Source organism: Amborella trichopoda, chromosome 1 (genome assembly GCF_054954075.1).
Source record: "Amborella trichopoda isolate Santa Cruz 75 chromosome 1, AtrichopodaSantaCruz75HAP2 v2.0, whole genome shotgun sequence".
Classification (NCBI taxonomy): domain Eukaryota; kingdom Viridiplantae; phylum Streptophyta; class Magnoliopsida; order Amborellales; family Amborellaceae; genus Amborella; species Amborella trichopoda.
In genome coordinates this window covers 56,920,283-56,945,561 of record NC_142336.1, presented here as the reverse complement: position 1 = coordinate 56,945,561, position 25,279 = coordinate 56,920,283, and the positions used below count along the sequence as shown (strand labels likewise).

The 25,279-nt window shown below is 34.5% G+C and overlaps 2 protein-coding genes and 1 long non-coding RNA gene across 8 annotated transcripts; 2 read left to right on the top strand and 1 right to left on the bottom strand.

The window, feature by feature from the left end:
- Positions 1-2,960: 2,960 nt before the first annotated feature.
- LOC110007807 (uncharacterized) lies at positions 2,961-6,576 on the bottom strand. Its single transcript, XR_002282011.2, has 2 exons — positions 6,280-6,576; positions 2,961-3,340 (listed from the first exon to the last, which is right to left on the bottom strand). It is a non-coding gene; the product is annotated as an uncharacterized LOC110007807 (long non-coding RNA).
- LOC110007806 (uncharacterized) lies at positions 3,334-4,442 on the top strand. Its single transcript, XM_020671140.2, has one exon. It carries the CDS (start codon positions 3,358-3,360, stop codon positions 4,342-4,344), a length of 987 nt encoding a protein of 328 aa, XP_020526799.1. The 5' UTR covers positions 3,334-3,357; the 3' UTR covers positions 4,345-4,442.
- Positions 6,577-11,472: 4,896 nt separating the features above from the next.
- On the top strand, positions 11,473-24,661 carry APEM9 (3-phosphoinositide-dependent protein kinase-1). Of its 6 annotated transcripts, none has more exons than XM_088847831.1 (8): positions 11,473-11,617; positions 12,350-12,457; positions 12,723-12,817; positions 13,315-13,396; positions 21,708-21,785; positions 21,907-22,195; positions 23,319-23,695; positions 24,280-24,661. In XM_088847831.1, the coding sequence occupies exons 4-8, from the start codon at positions 13,344-13,346 to the stop codon at positions 24,407-24,409; spliced, it is 927 nt and encodes a 308-aa protein (XP_088703957.1). In that variant the 5' UTR covers positions 11,473-11,617; positions 12,350-12,457; positions 12,723-12,817; positions 13,315-13,343; the 3' UTR covers positions 24,410-24,661. The 6 variants fall into 6 exon arrangements, with proteins under 6 accessions (XP_088703957.1, XP_011625772.1, XP_020527020.1 ...); XM_011627470.3 differs by having other exon boundaries at positions 13,232-13,396; XM_088847833.1 differs by lacking the exon at positions 11,473-11,617 and adding an exon at positions 18,527-18,599 and having other exon boundaries at positions 12,349-12,457.
- Positions 24,662-25,279: the final 618 nt, after the last annotated feature.

Sequence of the window (25,279 nt, the reverse complement as noted above, 5' to 3'; positions counted from 1 at the left end):
TACCCCTGTAAAAACTAACCCATATTATACGACGACCTTTTCTCCTTATTATATTTATCTCTTTTATCTCTATTTTTTTTTTATGTTTATCTCTTATTTCTCTCTCTTATTTTTTTAATATTTATCTTTTCTTTCTCTTTAATTTTTTTAGAGCATTTTAAATACCGTATAACATAGAGATAGAAAAAATAGATCAACATAAAAGAAATTAGAGATGAAATAAATAAACATAAAAAGGTTTACATTTTCTCATTCTATTTTTCATTTTCGTAAAAGGAATTTTCACATTAAGAAACTTCTCTTTCTCTAGAAAGGAAGGTTTCTTTTCTCTGCAATCTCATAGACAAGCTCTGTTTTAAAGAATATATATTTTTTGGTTCTCTCTCCCTCTACAAAGGGAAGGTTTCCTTCTGCTTTAAAGAATATATATCTGTTTTTTCGATTTGTATATTACACAATCGTAGTTTGTTTCTGTCTATGTTGCAGGTGCCTCTCTCTCTAAACTATTATGCAACTCTCTCTCCTCCCCTCTCTCTCTGTTATTGTTTGTCTGAGAAAAGGAGGTACAATTGTTAAGGACTCTAAATTTTCCTTTTGTTGGCTTTTTATGCTTTGTTTACCATTTTGATTGGCACAATGCGAGTTATCGTTTAGAGAGTTTTTTTTTTTTTTCTGGAGTTGAGCATTATGACTGTATGTTACAAATATGATAAGGAGTTTCGGGCTTCTGTGTCATGTCAATGATTTTGATTTACTTTTTTTTTTTTAATATTTGTGAGAGCTTTAACTTGTTTTTATTTAATTGATAATTTTCTTTTTCTGGGTTAGTGTCGCGCTTCTATTTTTTTAAATGGATGTTAAATCAAACTGTTTAATAAGAATTTATGAAGATTTTCTTAAATGCTTCACTTCTCCCATTCTACTAACTTCTAATGATTTCAGTTTCTTGATTAAGAATTTATGAAGATTTTGAAGTACTTTCTAAGTTGAATACCAATTTACTTTATTGAACCCTAGTTTTCTCTATTTTTGGTAGCAGTGCGATTATTGTAATTGCTAAGTTGGCTTCAATTCTACTTCATTGAAATCTGATTTTCTCTATTTTTGGTAAATATTAGATACTATTTTTCCAAAATTAATATTTTTTTTTGTATATTTATGGTTCAAGTCTCATGGTTTCTCTCATGTGTGTTAGTATATTTTACTCTTTCTTTTTTGTTGCTTAGATTTCTTTTTCTACTCTGTTTTTTTCTGGTTTAGGCATATCTATTGTGATTTGTCTCCTCTCCCTAAATACCATAATTAATCTCCTACCCTTCATGTTTGAGGCCTATTTTCCTCATTTCATGTGCTTTTAATTTGATTTAATTGTGTTTTATGCTCTTTTATATTTTGAAAATATATTTCTTGTCTCTATTCTATGTTTTTCTTCATTTGTAGTGCTTCCCATGTATTTACTTGTTTTTCATTTAAATTACAGAAATTTACACCTTACCCCCGAGATTATGGGCTGCCTTTCAAAAACCCGATATTTTTTTGGAAATATCAAATAAAACACTTAACTCTTTTGTTGTTTTCAACAAACCCCCCACATGGAATTTTTATTTAAAGTGTTTTTGGACCAAATATTTTTTTAACAAGAGATCAAGATTCTCTCTCGTCAACATTGTGACTTCCTAGAAAATAATTGTGCTATTTAAAATAGGGGAAAATATTTCGGGATGTTAATTTCCCTTGTTCAAAGGTAAAGAATATGTGTTACCTTATATTAAAAAATTTACTAGATTTCTCTTGAAATATTTGTTCTAGGATGCCAATTTTGATGTTTTCTAGAGGATTTTTTTTTCATTTGTTATGATGCTAATTTTTGAGAGGGGTATTTTGGTTCAAAACCCATTTGAAAACACATGTGAGAGGTTTGTGAAAAAATAAAATGCAGGCTTTATTTGATATATTACCAAAAGATTGGCCTTTCTTTAAAGGAAGCCTATAATTTGGGCAGGACATAGATTTAAAAGGTTTATGCTAAGAATAAAAATAAATAAATTATGGGTTTGTGCTTATTTTCTTCTCACTTCTATTTTTCTTTAATTTGCTGTTTCATGATTTTGTTAAAGCATATTCTGTTTATGTTGCTAAATTGCATCTTGCATGAAATGCCTTTTATTGATTTACTTTTTCTTGATTGAGATTCTATTGTATTTTTGGAGAATTTTAATCATTTATTTTTGCATCTCAGTTGCTTCTGTTAACTAACCCTGGCTTGTCGAAGAAGTGATTTTTGGATAGTTAGCTGCTAATTTTAGCTAAGGTAATGTGATGAGGAATGCATGTCCTTTCATGGATATCTAGGAACCTTCATGAAGTGATGTATGTATGTGTTTTTTAAAATGGTGCAAAATATCCTTAGTTTCTCAGAAGTAACCAGAGCAGCTCAAGATAAATAAGTTCAAGCTTGTCATGATTTACCCAAATGGGTCCTTTTGTCTATCTCAGTACTATACTTTCTAGCATTTTCTGTCATTTCTGGTTTCTTTTTATCTTTACTTTTGAAGCTTAAAGTCGTTTGTTTAGGTCACATAGGCTTGAACATTAGGTTTCAATATAAGAACCCACATTTTATCAGCCACTTCGTCTGATCTCTTCTTTAGAGAATGAATCAGAAAATTCTGGCCCATAAAATGGGTTTAAGGTGCTTGTTGAGCTAAGTAACTCGGGTAAGTTTGAGTGGACTCGAGTTGTGTATGCGCCTGGGAATGTTTCAGTATTGCCAAAATCAAAACATTATTGTTAAAAACAAAAAAAAATCAGCAAAAATCTAAATAAATCTTAAACAATATGAAAAGTACACAAAACAGAAAAAAAAAAATGTATATAGAAGAGGTAATATAGGAAATTAATTTTTAGCTTGAAACATTCATACAACTAAAAAAAAATGGAACAAAAAATAGAGCATATTATAAGGAAAATCCAAAATGATCATAAAAAGAACAAAGATTATACAGAAACATATTTTTGCATCATTTATTGGTCATTTAGTAAAATAAAAATAATTTTTAAGACCTTTACAATAATCCCAAGTGCACGTGGAGAACTGGCCTCGGCAGGGTTCCAAGGCCGAATTAATTGGCGGTTCCAAGGCCGAATCGATTGGCAAGTCTAAGTCGACTTGGCTGAGTGTTAACACTGGTACATTGTGTTGAGGGACCATTTGTCCAATATTTTTCTTTTCCTTCATAGTATCCTCTCTCTGTTGAACTTCCTGTTCATAATCTTCTCTCTCTGCTGACTTCTTCTTCATAATCCTCTCTCCTCCCTATTGCAGATCAGACGAAGCTCCCTAGAAATAACAACATCATGGGACGTCCAAACCAGAGAAATGATACATTTAGAAAGAGAAAGAAAGGCCTAAAGAAGAAAGCCTCAGAGTTCTCTATTCTATGTGGAGTAGACACATGCCTCGTAAGCTTTAGCCCCAATGGAGATCTAGAAACATGGCCTGAAGACAAGTCTGCTTGCATGAATGTAGTTCAAAGGTATATGAGCTTACCCAAAGAGCACAGAGAAAAGAAGATGCTCAATTCAACAGGCTTTGTGAAAGACAAGATCAAGAAGGTGCAAGAAAAGCTCGACTCATTGAGGAGGGAGAACTCGGCAATTCTCTATCCATCTTGGGACGATCGACTCGACCACATGAGCGTAGAATACCTTGCAGCTCTTGCCAATCGACTCAACGCAATGATTTCTTTTCTCAGAGAGAGGTTGAGCATGGGGAATGTGGGGGTGGTACAGAAAATGGAGGAGCAAGAGGTTAGAGAGATAGAGAGGGGAGAGATGATAAACCCACACTTGTTGAATCAACTACTGACATGTAATTTTCCTGTGATGAATGTTGAACCCATATCAATGAAACCCAGTGAGAATTTGGGCCTGCATGAAGGTCTTTACAGGCCCAGTGAGAATTTGGAACTGCATGAAGGTCTTTACAGGGCAGGAGAGATGGAGCAATTTCAGAATGTGAATTTTGGGGTGAGTCCCTTGATGGGCTTTGACCCTAAAAATAATGTGCTCACCCCACCTTTGAATTGTGTTCCTTCTAGAAGTGATTTCATGGGTCAATACCAGGTAAAAAATGAGAGGGAGAGAAATATTTTCATGGATTTTGAGAAGTCAGGAGAGAGAAATATGCTGATCAAGAAATTGTATGATCAAGAGCAATATAGCCATGGCCACTTTCTAAGCCACTGCAATAACTACAATTACAACAATGTGCATTTGCCCAGTACCGATAGAAAGAACTACATGGGCCTTCCAAGTCAAAGTCATCAGTGTTTTGAGCAGTAGTCTAGTGAGAGGAATGAAGGACTGCTTGCTAGACAATAGTACAGGAGGGTAGTTTTTAAAAACTTATTTCTCAAATAAAGAATGCGGAAGTTGAATCTTATCTTTTTATTTATTTTGGTGAATAGTTAAAGAAATGCCTAATCTTGGGATGGCTTTTAAATGACTGGATTGACATTCATCAATGAATTGATATCGTTTCTTTCCATGTTTTGTTGATTGCATATATCCTAATATTTGATGTACACAATTGCACACAAACACGACTGCACATTTTTTGAGATGTAATAATTTTCATATATGAAATATTCACCATTCTATATTTTACCTTATTCTCTGCAATTCTTATTATTGACCCGATTTTTTCTTTAAACTTTTTCAGATAAAATTGACTTATTACCTATCTTTTGGATCGCGAGTATATCATTATGGGATTGTCTACAAATACACAATTTATCTTGGGAAAAGTTTATATAGGCTCTAAACAATCAAACTTGAGCCTACTTCAAAAATTTCACTAGAAAAGGTTGTTTTGATCCCCAAATTTCCTCCAGTTGATCATCTCAAAATTAAGATGCATGGACTTGAGAAAAAAATGAATTTCAAGTTTTTGAAATAGTGCATCTTGTAACACATTTTGGACCGTCAATTTTTAAGTTATTCAAGTTTTCATAGATCTACTCGATCTACACAATTTTTTAATATTTAAATTTTAAAATTAAAGATGAAAATATATTTTAAAGCTAATGAAAGATTTCCAATATTGAAACCACATTTCTTGACACTATTTGAAAGTGGGCTCTAATTTCATTGCTTAGAGCCTTCGGCTCTATACAAACCGCACGGCACCCTTTATCTTTATTGAAACCACATTTCTTGACACTATTTGAAAGTGGGCTCTAATTTCATTGTTTAGAGGCTCGGCTCTATACAAACGGCACCCTTTATCTTTTGTATAAAAATGTCTCAAAATGGGTATTTGTAAGTGTCATTTATTAGACAAAAAGCTCGATATTATTTTTCTTTTCAAAATTTATGACTCATTCTAAGCTATCTAATAGGAAAAATTATGTATATATCTGTTATAATTTACTTATAATTTATGTTATTCCAAAACTACTGAATAGTTTCGGTTATTATCTATTTGTCCCTTTTTTTCATGTCATAACGAAAATTAAAAAAAAAAACAATTTTACCTTTTTTTAAATCGGTTTATGTTGTTGAACAACATAATTCAAGGCCAATTTTGGTTTTTGAAAAACCCAAAATTCAAAATTTTCGGTGGTTGAAGTAGCGGAAATTTTCAATTTTTCGTTCTTTAAGAACATAAATTTCTATTCCATATGTACACCCTTTTTTTGGGTTGTTGAAAAACCGAAATCCTGCGTACCCTTCTTCACCCACGCCTTACGCATTACCTATTTTTTCCATTTAAACTCTATAGGGAAGAGTTTAAATCATAGTTAGCAATTCGGCTATTAATGGACGAATTTTTCAAAAAATCGGAGATTTTTTAAAAAACGTTTTAAACACCGCTTTTTTAAAAGTTAGCCAAAAAACGCGGTTTTTTCATAATACCGTTAAAAAACGCGGTTTTTATGAGGAACTAAAGAAACGCGTTTATTACTTGCCATGTTTTTAGAAAGAAAAACAACTATTTTCCTAATCTATCTAATTTCTAAAATAACAAATTATTTCCATAAAAAAAATCCGAAAATGAAACGTATGATTTTGTTTTTTATTTTGCTTTTTAACTTCAGCATGATGCATATTTCAGTGGTTATTTTGCAAAAAAAATACTGTGTGCAGCATGATTTCAATGCCCTACAAAAATTGTGTGCAGCAAGAAAAGTACAGTGTGCATCAAGAAAATACAGTGTTCAGTATGATTTTGCAAAGAAAATAATGAGTAAAGAAAATCATTTGCCTTACAAATACCTTATCAGACTAATGCTTCATTTGCCCTTTCGATTTAGCTGCTGAAACGCTTCATTTGCCCTTTCGATTTAGGGTTTACCTTCTGGGTTTCTTCTTCCACTTCGTAGAGTTTGTCATTCGATTTAGGGTTTACCTTATTTGAAAAACAGGGGAGATAGAGAGAGATATGAAACCATATATTGTTTACCTTCTTTGAAAAACTGTGATTACCTTCAAAAAACAGGGGAGATGAGTTCGCCGTTCTGCCTTTGTTCCCTCGATTTACAGTTTGCCTTCCTTTTTATGTTTACATTGTGGAAAAAGTTTTTGTAAGGATGCAACCTTATATTGTACAGCTACGACCTTTACCTTGTGTTCTCCTCTCGATTATTTTGGAAAAAGTTTTTGTAAGGATGCAACCTTATATTGTACAGCTATGGATGCACCTCAAAAATCATCGGAAAAGGTAGTTTTAATGCTAAAAAACCGTTTGATTGATTATCTCATACGACTATGATAAATGAAAAGATTTTGAGTCCTAAAAATAATGCATTTTACAACATATTATCAACATCATCTATTTTCAAGATTTCCATATGTTTATAGATCTACTTTATTTTAATGTGAAAAAATATGTGGTCTATTTTTTGCTATGTATTTAAGTAGGAATGATATTTTTTAAAGTATTTAATGTAAAAATTTATATGTATTTTTTTGGTATGTACTAAGTAGGTGTGATGCTTGTTAAAGCATTTAATGAAGAATTCATATGGTGTATTTACCATGAACTCATTAGTTTATTTTTTATAAAGAGCATGAACCCTTAATATGTTGACTTATATATTCTATATTTTTTATTTATTAAAATACAGGAAAGAAGATACCATGGTTAGGTCAAAAGTTCCATTTTGGGAGTATTGTGAAGAAAGATGTCATAAATTGTATTGCAATTTTTATTTTCAAAATTTCTAACATTTTAATTTATCTGATTTTTTACTTCGATTTTTAGAGCCTAGTCCGATATATTGGCGATACCTTTACAGGAAGTATTTTTATCGATTCGTATTTTATAACAGAACTTTTCATCCAACTTTTTAAAATAAAATGATTTATTCTCGATTTTAAGCTAAGCCGATTAATTGAAAGTTCCCGACTTGCTAACTATGGTTTAAACGCACCCAATATAAGGTATAGAATGATAATGGATTAACATAGGTGTGGGTTTAAACATTTATCCATACTCTCACATGTTTATCCGTTCTCTCTAGACCTTAGGGTTTAAACCAGCGTTTTAAAAAACGTCGAGTCGAACCGGACTCGCCCGGTTCGACTCGAAAATCGTGAAAGGGGACCGGATCGCCTAAAAAAGCGGAAATCATCCGGTTCTAGAGAGAACTGGACGATTCTGTACAGTGAATCGCCGATTCACTGTACGGAATCGGCGAGTCCGAATAGTGAATCGGCGAGTCCGTACGGAATTTTTTTTTTTTTTTTTTTTTTGTTTGTAATCCATGATAGATTTTTTTGTAATACTTGATCGATTTTTTTGTAATCCATGATCGAATTGTTTTTGTTTTTTTGTAATCCATGATCGAATTTGGTTTTTTGTAACCCATAATAGAATTTTTTGTAATCCATGATCAAAATGTTTGTTTTCTTTTCTTGTAATCCATGATCGATTTTTTTGTTTTTTTTTTTTTTTTTGTAACCCATGATAGAATTTTTTGTAATCCATGATCGAATGTTTTGTAATACATGATCGAAATGTTTGGTTTTTTTTTGTAATCCATGATCGAAATGTTTGTTTTTTTTTTTGTAATCCATGATTGAATTTTTTGTTTTTTGCTTTTTTTGTAACCCATGCTAGAGTTTTTTGTAATCCATGATTGAATTTTTTGTAATCCATGATCGAACTGTTTTTTTCTTTTTTTATAATCCACGATTGAATTTTTTGTTTTTTTTTGTTTGTTTTTTTTTGTAATCCATGATCGAATTTTATGTAATCCATGATCGAATTTTACGTAATCCATGATTGAATTTTTTGAAAATTTGGGATTTTTTTTTTTTAATCCATGATCGAATTTTTTTTTGTAATCCATGATAGAATTTTTTGAAAATTTGTGATTTTTTTTTTAATCCATGATCGATTTTTTTGAAAATTTGTTTTTTTTTTTTTTAATCCATATTATTCAAAGAGAAAATGAGAGAGATGATGATTCTGAGGCCACCCTATCCCAACCATATTATTCACATATCGAGTCCCAACAGCAACAGTGTAGGGATGAGCACGAAATACTGTAAATTAAATGCTGAATGGCGGTTCATGCAGGAAAAGAACATATCAATATTCGCATATTCATTCAAAAACATGAAAATTCTTAATGGAGTACCCTCATTTTTTATTGAATTCCTAAAAAACAATATTTATAATAAATTTTAATAATTTTTTCGAATTTTTTTTAAGCTTTATTCTGACCGATTCACCCGATTCCCGATCCGGATCGCCGATTCACCGATCCGGATCGGTTTTTTGGGAGCCCGATCCAGGTCACCGATCCGTTTTCAAAACCATTGGTTTAAAAAAAACGGATCGGTGACCCGGATCGGGCTCCCAAAAAACCGATCCGGATCGGTGAATCGGCGATCTTGATAGGCGAATCGGCGATCCGGATCGGTGAATCGGCGATCCGGATCGAGAATTGGGTGAATCGGTCATAATAAAGCTTAAGAAAAATCCGAAAAAATTATTAAAATTCATTATAAATGTTGTTTTTTAGGAATTAAATAAGAAATGAGGGTACTCCATTAAGAATTTTCATGTTTTTGAATGAATATGCGAATATTGATATGTTCTTTCCCTGCATGAACCGCCATTCAACATTTAATTTACATCACACAAAAGGATAAACATAGAATTATCATGGAATAAGTATATCAACATACATGGACTACAATAAAACATAAAATTAGTAACATATGATCTAAAAATAAAATGATAGACGACGTTATTGTTCTTCTTGGTCACGCTGGTGCCATTGATTAAATTCGTTTAACAATTCATCGATTCGATCTAAAAACGAATCATCGATATTAGCAGGCGTCTGACTATTCCCAAATCCCTGAGTGTTAGTGTTTTGTTGTGTTCCCAATCTAAAATCCTTGAAGATTGTCTATCCTTCATGCTCACCTGCACTGCCGTGCTCATCTCTACACTGTTGTTGTTGGGACTCGATATGTGAATAATATGGCTGGGATAGAGTGGCCTCAGAATCACCATCTCTCTCATTTTCTCTTTGAATAATATGGATTAAAAAAAAAAAAAAACAAATTTTCAAAAAAATCGATCATGGATTAAAAAAAAAAATCAAAAAATTTCAAAAAATTCTATCATGGATTACAAAAAAAAATTCGATCATGGATTAAAAAAAAAAAATCACAAATTTTCAAAAAATTCAATCATGGATTACAAAAAATTTGATCATGGATTACATAAAATTCAATCATGGATTACAAAAAAAACAAACAAAAAAAAACAAAAAATTCAATCATGGATTACAAAAAAAGAAAAAAACAATTCGATCATGGATTACAAAAAATTCAATCATGGATTACAAAAAACTCTATCATGGGTTACAAAAAAAACAAAAAACAAAAAATTCGATCATGGATTACAAAAAAACAAACAAACATTTCGATCATGGATTGCAAAAAAAAAACAAACATTTCGATCATGGATTACAAAACATTCGTTCATGGATTACAAAAAATTCTATCATGTGTTACAAAAAAAAAACAAAAAAACAAAAAATTCAATCATGGATTACAAGAAAAAAAAACAAACATTTCGATCATGGATTACAAAAAATTCGATCATGGATTACAAAAAATTCTATCATGGGTTACAAAAACAAAAAATTCAATCATGGATTACAAAAAATTCTATCATGGGTTACAAAAACAAAAAATTCGATCATGGATTACAAAAAAAAAAAAAAAAACAATTCGATCATGGATTACAAAAAAATCGATAAAGTATTACAAAAAATTCTATCATGGATTACAAACAAAAAAAAAAAAAAAAAAAAAAAAAAAAAAAAGCCAACCGTACGGGACTCGTCGATTCACTGTACGGACTCGCAGTGAATCGGCAAGTTACTGTACGGAATCGTCCGGTTCTCTCTAGAACCGAACGATTCCCGTTTTTTTCGCTGATTCGATCCGTCCATGGCGATTCCCAAGTCGAACCGGGAGAGTCCGGTTCGACTCGGCGTTTTTTAAAATATTGGTTTAAACTCTTATCTATGTTTATCCATTCTCTGTACAATGAGTAGTCTACATAGATAAACATCGGGAAGAGTTTAAATGGCAAAGACAGGTAAAGCGTGGTTAAAGAAGGGTATAGAGGATTTCAATTGTTGAACAATTGAAAATCCATTGAATTCAATTGTTGAAAAAGGGTAGTACATATAATAAAAAAATTTGGTTGTTGAACAATTGAAAATTCAAATTTTTCGATTGTTGAAAAAGGGGAGTGCGTATGGAAAAAAATTTCAGTTATTGAAGAACTTGAAAGTTAAAATTTTCTGTTCTTCAACAATCGAAATTTTTTAATAAAAAAATTTCACTTCTTGAATCACTTAACAATTGAAAAATTTGAATTTTTAGTTCTTCAGCAACATAAATTTTTGAATTTTTCGGTTTGAATTTGGTTGTTCGACAACCAAAAAAAGGTAAAATTGTATTTTAAAATTTTTTTCGTTATGACATGAAAAAAACGTTTAAGTTTTCGTTACGATGTGAAAAAATAGACAGATAGGTAATAGCAGAAACTATTCGATAGTTTTGTAATAACGTAAAGTATAACTAAGTAATTTTTCTAAGATTTTAAATCTCATAAATAGTGCATTTTACAACATATTATCCGACTATCGATTTTTAAGATTTTCATAGGTTTATAGATCTATTTGATTTGAATTATTTTTAAAATTTAAAATTTTATAATTAAATATAAAAATAAATTTTGAGATAATCTTAAAAACATTTTACATCAAAATTATATATCATGTTAAAATTTGATGTTGCATCTTACCTATGCATCCGTATGCAAACCGTACCCTTACCTATGCATCGGTATGCGAACCGTACCCTTATACAAAAGATATCCGCATGCCAACCGCACCCTTATACAAAAGAAACCTGTTGTGTGTTCCTAAAAAACTTTTGCAGTGAGGCTACACATTTTGTTTCATATGCCTGGGCCTTAGAAAAACTGCATCCATGGTAAACAAATCGGAGTCAATCTCCTTCCTCGCCCCACGGCCTCCAGCACCTCTCCGCTGCCCATGCAACTCTCACCACGGTAAACATCTCCTCTCTCTACAACAAGCCAACCTCTCTGTCTCTCTCTCTCTATAACATGCAAACCTCTCTCTCCAGCGCTTCAACATCAAAACCCTTATCACGGCTTTGTAGAATCGAGAGAGAGATGAGAACTAAGACGGTTTCCAATTTAATTATCAATGTCTATCCCTGGTATAAAATTTGCGAATGCAGCGGTAATGTGTCAAAATAAAGGGGAGATGTTTGACCTAAAACAGTTCATGGTTCAATGGAGGATTGCAAATTGAATAGCGGTTTTAGGATTTCATGCTTTCCCCAACAAAATTGGAGACTCGGGTGTTCTGGTTTCCCTTAATTGAATTGCAAATTAGGGCTTTCGTGCTCTGCGTTAAGCGGCAGCAGATTTGTGAGAAGAATTTTTAGGAGAGAGAAATGGGAGAGCATGCCTCCTCCTTCTCCTTTTTAGAAAGAGAAAAAAGGTTACTTCTCTACTCTCTTCCGACGGCCAAACGGTTCATAGAAATGAAGTTCCAGTAAATTTAAGATGAGCCTGAGAAAACTGATAAGTTTTTTTATTGAAAAGAATTTTTAACCCTGCATCCAAACTCGCCATATATCCCAGTATTCTGTGACTTTTCTGGTTTCTCCTCTATGATTTTTCCCAGTTAAAGTTGGTCAGTACTGCCTTCTAAGCTTTTATACTACAATATCATTTTATTTGTTTTATGGGGATTTTCTGGTACTTTCACAGGCTTCAGAGAAGAAGCGTACGAACACCAAGAGGGATATTAAGGTTGAGGAGCTGGTTCTGAACATCTTAACTGACAAGAGTGGAGACCGGCTTGCCATGGATGCTAATGTAATCTCCTTCTTCATAGGTTTTTTCATTTTCTCTATTAAATGCTATTATGATCACGAGTTTCATATTTGTTTTCTTGTATGGATTTAAGAGTATTGATTCAATGTGCAACTCAATGATTTTGATGGAGAATGTTTCGAGATAAACTGTGTAATCCTTCATTAAAATAATTGCTGCACAGGAATTATTATGTTCTTGATCATGATGCAGTCTTTCAGAATTAAACTTTTACATTAAAACTGTATTGTCCATGATCATGATGCAGTCTCTCTCACATGCAACTGAAGAAATCGTTGAATCGGATATAGATTTTTCCATTCCATGTGTAGTAAATTGGGAACAAATTGAGCTATCAGAAAGGTACTTTTCCAACCCTTTTCTGAGTTTTATGTCCAAAAACATTGAATTATTTTTTAAACCCAATTGTCTTCTTTAAAGGGGCTATAATAGTCTAATTTTATTCTTCTCATTGGAATAGTTTCTAAAATTAATGGAAATTTTATGCATCATGCATCTGATAATATCTATTTCATTTGACATCTCTTTATATGACTGGATTCGACTTCATCATATAAAGTATAAAATGCAATTCATTAGTATGTGAATGATTACATATTGAAATAAATATGAAATGTGCGACATTTTTGGCCATTGTCACACTAATATGCATCCAGCCACATCAATTTCGTCATTATTTTTAAAAAATGTAATGAAGTATTGTTTTTCGTTGTTTTGGTGAATAAAGTGATTTTCTTCTTGGTTTCCTTGTATCAGTTTTCTTGTCTCTTGTATGTTTGAGGAAGCGGCTTCATTGTCTTCATCAATAATAAAACAGCTATGCAATGTTAATTGTTCAGAGTCGACAGAAAATTTGGAAATTGATGACATGAAAGAATCGGCTGCAATGGTGTTTATTCAGTCCTACAAAGAGTTAGGAAGGTACCCAATTCAATTTTTTCTGATGTACTTGATGAAATTTGATAGTTTCGAATGGGAGGAATTCATTTATTATTTTTATTTTTTTTCCTTGAGGTTCCTTTTTTTTCTGATAGTTATTGAATTCATGTATTAATGCTTGTTTGTTTATGAGAGCTGACATATTCTGGATTTTTGGAGGCTTTGCATTTTCTGTATAGACTATTTTGAATTATTATTATGAAGCTTTACTCTAGAGCTGTGGAATTTCTGCTGCCATAATTACCTTTTTCATGAGTATTGTCAACTTTTGGGGCCTGCTTGGCTGGTGGAAGAGGCAGTTGCCATAGCCACCGCTTCCATGGGTTAGCTTGGAGACTGCGGCTTCCAAATTTAAGCGTAAATGTACTCTGTTTTGGAAGCTGCAGGTTCCAAAACAGCATTACATTCCTGTTTAACAAACACAGGAATTGATACAGTATTGGAAGCTGAGGCTTCCAGTAATCAAACACCCCTCTGGTTTTTGTTTGTTTTAAACTTTTGTTTCCACATGCATAGACACACACACACAAATTATTTGCATGCAGTCTTGAGAAAGAAACAAGTTGTGGAAAGAAAAATGATATAATGCCACAAAGAAGTCCGTCCGTTAGATCAACAATTTTTTGAAGAATGCCAATGATTAGAAGGATATCCTATTGTCTTTCATTAGTACTAAGTGTGTATTAAGGTATTCGAAAAGAAGGTACAGTTTCTATGGCTCTCTAACCTTTGGTAACCTTCGGGATGTACAACAGTACATGGGAAAATAAATTAAGAAACAAGAAAGAAAAAAACAATGAGTGCTTTATTTGAAGGGTGCAGTTGGCATACAGATGCACCCGTAGCTGTAGAGGTAAGGTGCACCTTCAAATTTTATCATGGTATATAATTTTGATGTCAAATGTTCTTAGGATTATCTCAAAATCTATTTTTATATCTAATTATAAAATTCAAAAACGGTTAAAATCAAGTAGATCTATAAACATATGAAAATATTGAAAATGGACGGTGTAGATAATATGTTGTAAAATGCACTATTTCTGAGACTTAAAATCTTTTTATTTTTCATGGTCATACATCTCGATGTCGAGATGATCAATCAAAGGGTTTTTCAACATTAAAACTACCTTTTCTGATGGATTTTTTGAGGCGCATCCGTAGTTCTACATTATAAGGTTGCATCCTTATATAAATTTTTTCCATACAATCATAACAAAAAAAAAAAAAAAACTTCGATTGAAACTAATTGGTTTTTCAATGTTCAACCCATTGAAGCCTATGCAAAGTCGGCAAAAATAAAATTATAGAAGATATAGTTACAAGAAACTTCAAAAACATTTTAGCTTTAGTTTTAATATACCTTATATTGACCATTTAAAATTTAATCCGGTTCTTTGGAACTCAAAATTTAATATGAGGGAAGTGAGAGAAAATTTTGTACTAATCAAGGAAAATGTGATGAAATTTAAAAGATTTATTCTAGTATTCTAATTGTTAATGTGGGCAATGATTCAAAAAGTGGACCGCCCATTGCCTAGGCGGTCCGAAAAGCCTAGGCAGCCAATCTGGGCGGTCGATCCCTGGGCGGTACGGAACCCGCCTAGGCGGGCGCCCAGGGGCGAAAATTGATTTTGATAGGGGCAATTTTGGTTTTTTTTTGTTTGTTTTTAAGTTCCAAAAATTAGGGTTTTAGGTTCATTTGAACCCTAAAATTTGTTGGAGTCAATTTTAGAGAGAGAGCCCCCAAAAATCTAGTTTTTTGAGAATTTTTTAGGATTGAAGGGTTTCTCAAAATTAACAAATATTGATCAAAACATCACCCATTGATATTAGATTTACTTTTTGATGTTTTGTAAAGTTATTAGGGTTTTTTTAAAAGATTTTGAGTATTTAGAAACATATTTGAGGTGGAAGTTTGAGCAATCAAACTCAAAGTAAGTGATTTTTTTATTGCTTTAGTAATTTGCATTATTTTTTAGATGCCTTCTTTGGGATCTAATAGGAGTGGTGATCCCAGTTGGAAATATGACTATAACCTAGATCCTAATGGTAAAAATTGTATAAAATGTAAGTTTTGTGAAAAGGATACAAAAGGGGGCATAAACCGGTTCAAGAAACATCTTACCGGTATTAGGGGGGATGTTGCCCCATGTAGAAAGACTCATGATGTTGTTAAAGATGAAATAAATAATTTTTTGAACATGTTGCAATTGAAAAAAGATGAGAGATTTGCCTCTATAGCAGATATTAAGTCTGGGGTTCAGGTTAATTTTGATGATGATGGTAGTGATGAGGAAAGGGAGGGATGTCAAGAGGTTGAGCAATCTATTATTAGGGGAAGGGGAAGGAGAAGGGAGTTGTAATTGCTTTTGGTTCTGAGACTAAGAAGCCTCGGGTTATAGGCCCTATGGATAGTTTTTTATCTCAGCCTGACCCTAAGGTGCAGGAGAGAAAACAAAAAAGCAAACCACCATTGAAAATAGAATCAAGAAGGAAGAGAGAGATAGAGCTGCATATAATCTTGCTACATGATTTTATGAGGCGGGCATTCCTTTCAATACCGCTCGCTTAAGCAGCTTCTATGCTGCGATAGAGGCAGTTGGCCAATTTGGCTCTGAGATGAAACCCCCAACCCCATATGAGCTTTCAGAGCCTTTTTTTAAAAAGGCAGCAAATGCCACAAAGGAAGTTCTAGAAGAAGGATGCATGGGTATGGGGTTTCTATTATGACTGATGCTTGGAGCAATAGGAAGAAAAGAAGTCAGATGAATTTTCTTGTGAATTGTCCTGCAGGGGCTGTCTTTTTGAGATGTATTGATGCCTCTAATCATATCCATGATGCCCATTACATATTTCAAGTGATAGAGAAGGGAATCAAGGAGGTTGGGGAGCATCTTGTTGTACAGGTTGTCACAGACAATGCTGCTCCAAATGTTGCTGCATCTAATTTGTTGCGAATAGCTTATCCTAGAATCTTTTGGACACTATATGCAGCACATTGTATAGACCTCGTGCTTGAGGCTCTTGGCGGTTTAACCGAGATATCAGGTGCAGTGAAGAAGGCCAAGTTAGTTACAAATTTCATTTATAGCCACCATCTCACCCTCTACATGATGCGCACCTCTACAAAGAAGAAAAAGATTGTGTGGCCTGGGGTCACGAGATTTGCGACCTGGTACTTATGCCTAGATAGCAAACATTTGAGGAGAGTGCAGTTGAGGCAAATGTTTATCTCTGATGAGTGGAGAGCATGCAAGTGGTTAAGGATCAGTTTGGGAAGAAGGTGAGAAATATTATACTTTCTAAGGCTTTTTGGAGAGGGGTAAATGACTCTGTTAAGGTATTTTTTTCTCCTGTCAAAGTCTTTCGCATGGTTGATAGTGACAAGCCATCTATGGGCTACATATATGATGCTGTGGAGAAATGCAAAAGAGAGATAGCCCAAAATTTCAATGATGAAGAAACCCGCTACAAGCATGTTTGGGAGATTATTGATGAGAAGTAGGATAGGCAGCTACATCGGCCATTATTTGAATCTAGCTTTTTTTTATATTGACAAGGATATGCAAACAAATGACACAATTATGAATGGATTTAATGAGTGTGTAGAGGTGCTAGTCCCTGATCCTGATATACAGGATATTATATGCGCTGATGAGCTGATAAATTACAAGTGCTCACTAAAGTCTTTTGGGAGCCCAATGGCAATGAGGCAAAGGCCAAAATTAATGTAGGTATTAATAATATTCTTAAGTTCATCTTCATCAAGTTCAAGTAATCAAGTAATTCTATTATTTATTTATGATTTTTTTTATCTTTGCAGCCCATTGGTGGAGCCAACATGGGTGTAGTTCTCCAAATTTATAAAAGTTGGCCATTCGGATCGTAAACCTAACCACTTTTTCATCCAGTTGTGAGCGCAATTAGAGTACTTTTGAAGGGGTAAGGCCGTAAGGGTAATTTGTATAATTTTATAAATAATACATGAACCATAGATATTAGATTTTTTAATTAGTTTCATTTGATTTTGTTAGATTCATATAAAGAAAATGAATATGCTTGAATCAAAGAGGCTCAATGACCTAGTCTATGTCAAGTACAATCAATTCTTGAAGGACAGGTTTGCTAAGAGAGACCCCATCAGATAAAAAAATATGGACCATGCTATGGAGTGGTTAGTTGATGATGATGAGGTTGAGGGACATGAAGGATTGACATGAGATATGGTCATGGATGCTTCAGGGACATCAACTGACCCTGAAGTGGGCCATGAATTTAACTTGGGTTACCACTTATTGTATAGGAGAATTATTACCCATTATTCTCAAATTGTCAACTAGGGAGAGAATTGAATAATGAATAACGAATAAAGAAAGATGATTATCTTGGAAAATAGAGATTCTGTCAATGTTTCATGATTCATTTTTACACCCAAGGAATATAAGCTGGCCATTCCCATTGCAAAGCAATAGAGAGATATTTGTATGTAGATTTAAATTGGTGCAAGGTATTGCCACTTTATTAATTCGTTCCTCCATTACACACCAAAGCAAGTGAGAAGTATTGTGTTTTTGACGATGGAGCAATGTTCTTATTTGGATATATCTTAATCCAGGTCAATCCATCCATAATTGGTAAACTATCAATATTGAAGAGGTCCATATAAAACCTCTCAGCTTTTCCTTCAACGAAACCTATAAAAGTACTTACAAACAGCTTCTATGAGAAACCTTGGTTCCTTCATTTGTGAATGATTTGGCTACTTAGGTTTCTATATTGGCGTATCTATGTGGTTTTTAGTGGGGATTTTCATTCTTACTTCGTAGGAATATTTTATTGGGGAGGTTTGCAATCTTGCGCTGTGGCCGCTTTTGGGCGGCTGACTGTATAAGGCATGATTCCCATGGGTAATCATGATAAAAAATGGTCTTCTAGTTTTCCATTTTGTATATGATCGGAATGGGTTTTGACCACCTGGTCTATTGCGAGCTCATGGCAGGAGCAAGGAATTCATTGTTTCGCACATTCTACATCTTTGGCTTGATCTTGATTTTATGCTGGGCCCACCATTGTATAGGGTTGCTCTTAATGTGATTGCTTACAATCTTTCAGGGCTTATGGGAGCATGCAAATATAGGATTGTCAGTTGTGTTCCTGCATGGGCATGGTAGGATACTCCTACAAGGTAAAACTCTAACTTTGGACCAACTTCAACCTAGGGGTGCCCTTCTCCCTAACCGTTGCATTCTGTCTTGAGGAGGAGGAGAATATCTCCCATCCCTGTGAGGTCTCTATAGTATAGAATTATGGTCATCATTACTTAAGCTTTGTGGTTTACAATGGGTCACAAACGGCCCCCCCCTCCCCCCCAACCTTGAATAGCCTTTTTGAATCCTTTCCACCCCACTTTCTCAAAAGAAGGGAAAAAACTGTGGCACTTATCTGTTGCAGCTTTGCTATGGAGCTTGCGGCTTGAGTGAAATGCTAGACCCTTCAGAGGAACCCTCAAAACTCAGCAATCCATTTTTGAAACTATCTCAACCCTTATGTCCCTCGGCGCCAAATCCATACCAACTTTTGCTTCCATCCCTATCTCCTCTACCAACAGACCTAAGCCTCTCTGGACACCCCCACCACCTGGTTTCCTTTTTCCTGAAAAGAAACGTAGATAGATCTTCCCTGGGGAACCCTGGACCTTTGGGAATAGGGGGGGTTTTCTTGCAGATTCATCTACGACCCTGTGGACTTTGTCTGAATTTATAGGTTTCAAAGACTCCACTTATGCGGAGGCTTTGGCGTTGCTGAGGGTCTCAAACATGTGGCAGCAATAGGGTCTTCTGCAGAAGGGACATTTATCGAGTCAGACTCCAGAAATAGTATAGTTTGGGCAACACACCAGCAGGAACCTCCTTGGATATGCTCGACTCCATTTTTTAGCACATCCACTTTTTGTGCAGCTCTCTACCACAGGTCATCTTCAAGAAGTTGATCAACTGGCAAAAGGAATCAATTGGGGCCCAGGTGCACTGTCTCACCCTTAGGATCTCTAACACTCAATCTTCTCTCTCCAAACTGCCTAACCTCCCCTCCTTCGTCTTACCCCCATCTGAGCCTAGAATATAAAGGAAAAAGGGAAAAAAAAAGGGAAAGGAAAAAAGGAAAAGGAAAAAAAAAAAAAAAGGAGAAGAAAAAGAAAAAGAAAAGCAGGGGGAAAAAAGGGGAAAAAATGGAAAAAAATGAAGGAAAGATAAACCCTGATATTTTGACTTTCACCCCAGCCCTATTAACCATGTACCCCATCCCCACCCATCTTTACCTATTCTGCTACTTTTCTCTTTCTCCCACTTTAGTCTCTTTGCCTTACCTGGGTCTTCTGTACTTATCCTCTTAACCTCACTTTATTTAACCTTTCTATCTCCTCTCGCGCTCTTCATCCTTTTCTTTCATGCTCCTATCCCCCCACCCCCCCCGCCCCCAGAGAGGGGTCCCCCCTCTCTGTCGTTTCTCCCTCACGAATTAAGCCATGGCAACCTCCTGAGGTCTTCTATTCTCTTTATTTCTCCCTCTTAGGTCTGTGAAGAAGCTGGAACTTTCCTGCATGTATTCTTTCTCCCTCACTGCTCCCTTGACCCCTGAGAGGTTTCCATGCTTCGAAGACCCTCTGCTGTGAAGGAGTGCTGCAACAAGAGCCCAACTGTCAAGTCCATCTTTCAATTTTATTTATTTGGTTTACCCCTCTTTCCCCCTTGCCCCTACCCCTTTCCTTTCCACTACTTCCTCACATCTTCTCCCCCACTCAGCCTTTCACTTGCTGAGCTTGTCTTCTATCTTCTGTCTGCCTATCCTATCCCTCTCATTCTTCTCTCTCTCTCTCTCTCTCTCTTTCTCTCTCTCTTCTTACTCCTGTGCGACTCTGTACCCTGAAGAACTGTTGCTAGTAAGGACAAATGCCCCTCAAAATCAGGACAGGAAGCTCGTCAACTCCCTGCCCACAGGACTTCAAATTTAGTTGGTACCTGCTAGTACCCCTACAATCATATCAGGCCCAGTACTTCACAGTGCTCATCATTACACCCTCGGGATGCCAATCAACAAACTGAGCCATAATACCTCTAGTTCTCTTTGTGTTTTTCCAGTTTCTTATGTCGTCAGGCTTTTTAAGTGTTCTTTGGCTTTATTGGTCTTTTAGGATTTTTTCTGGTTTTGATTTTCTTTTTGTTATTTATCTTTTGTTCTTTCCTTTTGGCCTTCAAGAGACCGTGTCTTGGTCTTAATTAGGAACTTCTCTCTTTCTCCCCCTATGAGCAGTCTTGCTCTTTCTCTATACTTTTTTGGTTGTAGTTCTTCCTATATATATAATTTACTGTCTTTACAGAAGTTAACATTTCTCAAAAAAAAAAAATATAGCGGTAGAGGAATGGATCAAGATGACTCTAAGCACCTGAAAAGATTCTAGGGGTAATCATAGAGTGGTAAGGTTGGATTGTGGTGGTGAATTAATGATTTTATATTTCGAAGGAAACATTCATAGTACAGGAATCAGGTATAGGGAGATGCCTCCGTGGTTAACATTAAGGCTCAATTCTCAGATCAAATCTTTTTCAGGACTAGAACAAGATGCTGTAATTAAGGAGGCTCTTGCTTCTTCGATCTTTGACGTTTAACTCAAGAAGGTCAAAGCTAAGGAAGTCCTGGCTAAGGAAAACGGTAGTTGTGTGGATTCAGTGAATATTGTGCATTTGTTCTGTGAGAAAGTCCTGGCTAAGGAAGACTTATTTGCTCATGAAAATTAGAGTCTATCTGCTCTATGGAGGTTTGTTTTCATTAAATCTATAGAAAAGCCAACATGAACACAGATTCTCCCATCAAAGGTGGGTTCTTTAGAGATGAACTGTGTTTTTTAGATTCATTGCACTTTGCACCCCATTGTAATTTAATGCTTTTGATGCCTTTTGTTTTACATTCCTTTCTAATCAACTTTGAAAGTTAACTTTTTTGAAAAAATTTATTCACAAAAGTGGAGATCATTTTGAGAACTGTTTTTCTATTGGCATCCAAATGTCTCCTTTTGCCTTTAGCTATCATGGTCTGCTCATTGTTATGTTGCTGTATTAATAATTGTTGAAGGTACTTCTTGAAAATATTAGCATAAATAGTTAGTGTTATCTCATGGGAAACCAAGGACTTAGGGCATTTTTAATCTCATGGCATTTTCTTGTTTCCAAGTTACTTTATAAAAGTGATATGGAAGTAGAAACTTGATTTACTTTCCTTCTTCTTGGTTGTAATTCAGGACTCAAGAGATGTTGCATGAGTTGAAAGTTTTGTTTGGTTCAGTGACAGCCATTCCTATTCAAGCTCTTGTTACCGGGTATACTTAAAACCTATTATAAGGGTATAATGAGCATTGGTTTCCATTATTGCTTGATTGTTAGTTCTTGTAAAATATTTTGAATCTAGATGTCGTCGATTTTCTTGGTGTGATTTATCAGAGCGTGCTTGCAAATATCAGAAGGATGTGCATCATCTCTTCGAGTGACCTTGGAGGAGTTCCTTGGAAAATGGAAGTACTCTGAAGGTCTATCTTGTTATGTCCTTGCAAACTTGGAAACAGAAAACTCATGTTCTCAGAAATATATTCGTCAGTGTTCCCTGAGAACTGAAGAGTATTTGAAGGTTGCAGAATTTTATGCTGTTGTCCTTCATGGGAGGATTTTGAAGAATGCTAAGCATGCGATGTCATGGTTGGAGAATGCTGATATATTGGAAGAGGAAAGGCAGGTACAAGCTAATATCTTTCCAACCTTTTTTTCTTTTTCTTGACATCCTTCTATTTATTGCCAAAACGAGTGTTTTGTGGGCATTAAACCAAATTTGCTTGCGGCTTTGCTTGCACATTATTTTTAACAGTTGTATACCTGGTAATTTTCATGAAGGTTAACAGTTGTATACCTGGTTGTTGTGGTTTCGAGTCATTGTATATTAAGGACCTGTTTCGATGACAATTAATTATATCTGGAATAAACTATCTTATCCTAAATAATATAATACTTTGGACATACGCTCCTTGTATTACATATATTATTAACTTCTTTGGTGATTTTCAGCCATTGCTGAACCCAATTTGTTAGGAAAAGGCTTTGATGACGATGATGGTGGTGATTTTCAGCCATTTTAGCTATGTATTGTAAAAACATGTGATTTTCAGCAAATTACTTTGAATAAATTAAAACGGCTTTTCAAACGATGAACTCATATGTGAAACTGCCCATAAGTTTATTAGATAACTCTATGATGGACATTGCCAAAGAACAGATAATTTATTATCATGATTAGTTTTATTTAAACAGTGAATAATCAGTGATAATGAGTACATTCAAACATGTGCTAATAGTCTCAAGTTATTGGAGTTCTCTGGTTGCATGTTAGGACCCTGAGGATTTATCTTCTTTAGTGTGCAAATAATAAGGTAATTAAACGATGCCAAAATTTGCTCTATATCTTAGTCTTTATTCTTTCATGAATTTGTACTGTATATGGTACTCGATAATATATCTTTTTTATCCATGTTGGATATCAGGATATTTACATCTGGGGTCTAGCAATTGGTTTTGCAGTATCTATATCTTCACTGCCTATCAAAGATGACAAGAAGTTATCCATTTTGGGTATTTGCATGGTATATCAACCATACTAGAAAGACACCAGCATTCTCTCATTTGTGCTGCCATTTGTATGGTTTTAGTATTTTATTATAACATAATATTGCCACAGTTCTCCTTGATGAACCCATTAAACATTTACGGATAAATCCATCTTCTTGGTGCTTCTTTGGCTTTCCATCTGAATGCCCAGCTTACATCAAAAAATAACAGTGACCAATGAATGCTACTTATTTCTGTAGGGAATGTTGAGAAAATTACACGCTGCTGCTTCTCTTAGTGAAGCCAGTTCTTCAGCTCAGCAGATTGAGAGAAAGGGAGGTCTTGCCATTTCTGGTAAAGGATTCGCTGAATCTGGAGGGGATGGGTATTCAGGAGTTGTTGAGGCAAAACCTCCAAGGCACACAGGAAATGATTGTGGATCCATTTCAGGAGGCAACCATAAGTCTTTAGTGCTTTTAAAGAAGCCTGTATACGCATTACACATGTGGTTCCGTAAAATTAATGCAAAGTTTGGTTACATGCATTTACTGGCCGCTCATGGAAAGATCGCAATATGGGGATCATTGGTCTTCTTTATTTACTACATTTTCCATAGGAAACACGATATCATAAAGCGGTAAGATTCCTCTAATCCTCATAAGTTGACGCTTCTCTTACAAACTTTACATCATCTCCAGACCTGCAAATGCATTCCCATTCATGGCTCGACACACATTCACACAAGGGCATGGGATTTTCTGACATATTTAGAGGACGTAAAACACAAAAAACATGTTATTTATCAATCTCTTTATCTAATCTTTGAGAGCAACAAACAACATGAAATTTTAGGGGGTGGTTTAGTACATATATTTTTGAGTGCTTTGGAATATGGGATGGCAGCTTCAACTTTTTATTGTTATATTAGGAAGACAACATCTATTTTCAATACTTTTAAAGTATTGTTGTGATTTGCGAAAATTTTTGGAAAAATATCGCTGAAACTGATTAGGGAAAGTAATCTGAAATTGTGATATGTATGTTATCAGGTATGTCCCAATTTTTCAAAATTTTAGTGCTATGCAACAACATGCACTTCTTCCTTTTCTGTTATACCTGAAGGCATGATACTCTTTTGGGGTGACTTCATACAAATGAATTTCTAATGATAAAGTTGTAGAATTTATTGATTTATAGTATTTTGCTTGATTCTTGGTTCAGCACCATTGTGAAGCAGGCTTTGGCTTTAAGAAAGGCTCTAGTAGATGCCTGGCAGCTTGCATTTTCCGTCCATGTGAATCCTCTTGCCGCTGTTCAGCCTCTTCCTGCTGCTGCACGAGGAAGCAGGTGATGGCTACCTGAATATAAATGGGGTGACCTTTTTTTGTTTCTTATATTAGTTTCTTTGCCTATTTCCGAAGAAAAAATAAGAAAGAATTGTGATTATCAGAATGATGGAGCTTACCTTAGAAATTTGGAACCTGATATTGCATAAAAAAGGCCTTTTCTTGTCATTTATTTCTCTTTAATCCGATGATGGAGATAGTGTAAAAGTGGGAAAGCTTTCACATAAATATGCAGAAAATCACCATTGAGAGAAAAAGAGAAACATGGGTGTGCTTTTCTCTTTTTTTTGTCCTTAGTACATATCCTGGCCATTTAATCAAACAAGGGATGGTTTGGATTATATTCAAGAAAGAGTTTGATCATGCATTTGTTTGGTTGGAAACAGGTCAAAATTTGGACTTTTCGGTTTTGTTTGTGAGATTGAGTTCACCCAATTTTCACCATTTTGTATAGACCCTTTGGAAAGGACTGAAGCAAAGTACACTAAGATTTTTCTTCGAGTACAAAAATGTTATAATTACTCTTAGCCATTAGATGTGAAATCGGGTCATACTGGTGTTATAATGTTTTTTGGAGTTTCAGGTGGCTTTGGCTAGCAGAATTTTCTCTAATAAAAGAAATCTTAAGTTTGAATGTTTGGAAACTGGTATTCAATCAAGCAATAACAAGGCTCACTCTTGCACTTCCATATATGCTCACTTTTTCTTCTAGTGATTACATTTTAGTGAAGACCAAATCTCAGGATGTTGCAGTGCTAGCACTGGAATATCCTTGAATTGATCATCCCAACTTCTATTATTATGGACAAACAAAATAAAATTTCCCAGGCCTTAAAAATAATGTGTTTTGGAAACATATTATTTGAACTATATAT

Excerpts from the sequence above, each read along its gene's own strand:
- LOC110007806 (XM_020671140.2), top strand. The coding sequence starts at position 3,358 with ATGGGACGTCCAAACCAGAGAAATGATACATTTAGAAAGAGAAAGAAA.
- APEM9 (XM_011627470.3), top strand. Across the intron at positions 12,818-13,231 it reads CAAATTGAGCTATCAGAAAG|TTTTCTTGTCTCTTGTATGT; the intron begins GTACTTTTCCAA and ends TCCTTGTATCAG. Across the intron at positions 23,696-24,279 it reads AAACACGATATCATAAAGCG|CACCATTGTGAAGCAGGCTT; the intron begins GTAAGATTCCTC and ends TTCTTGGTTCAG.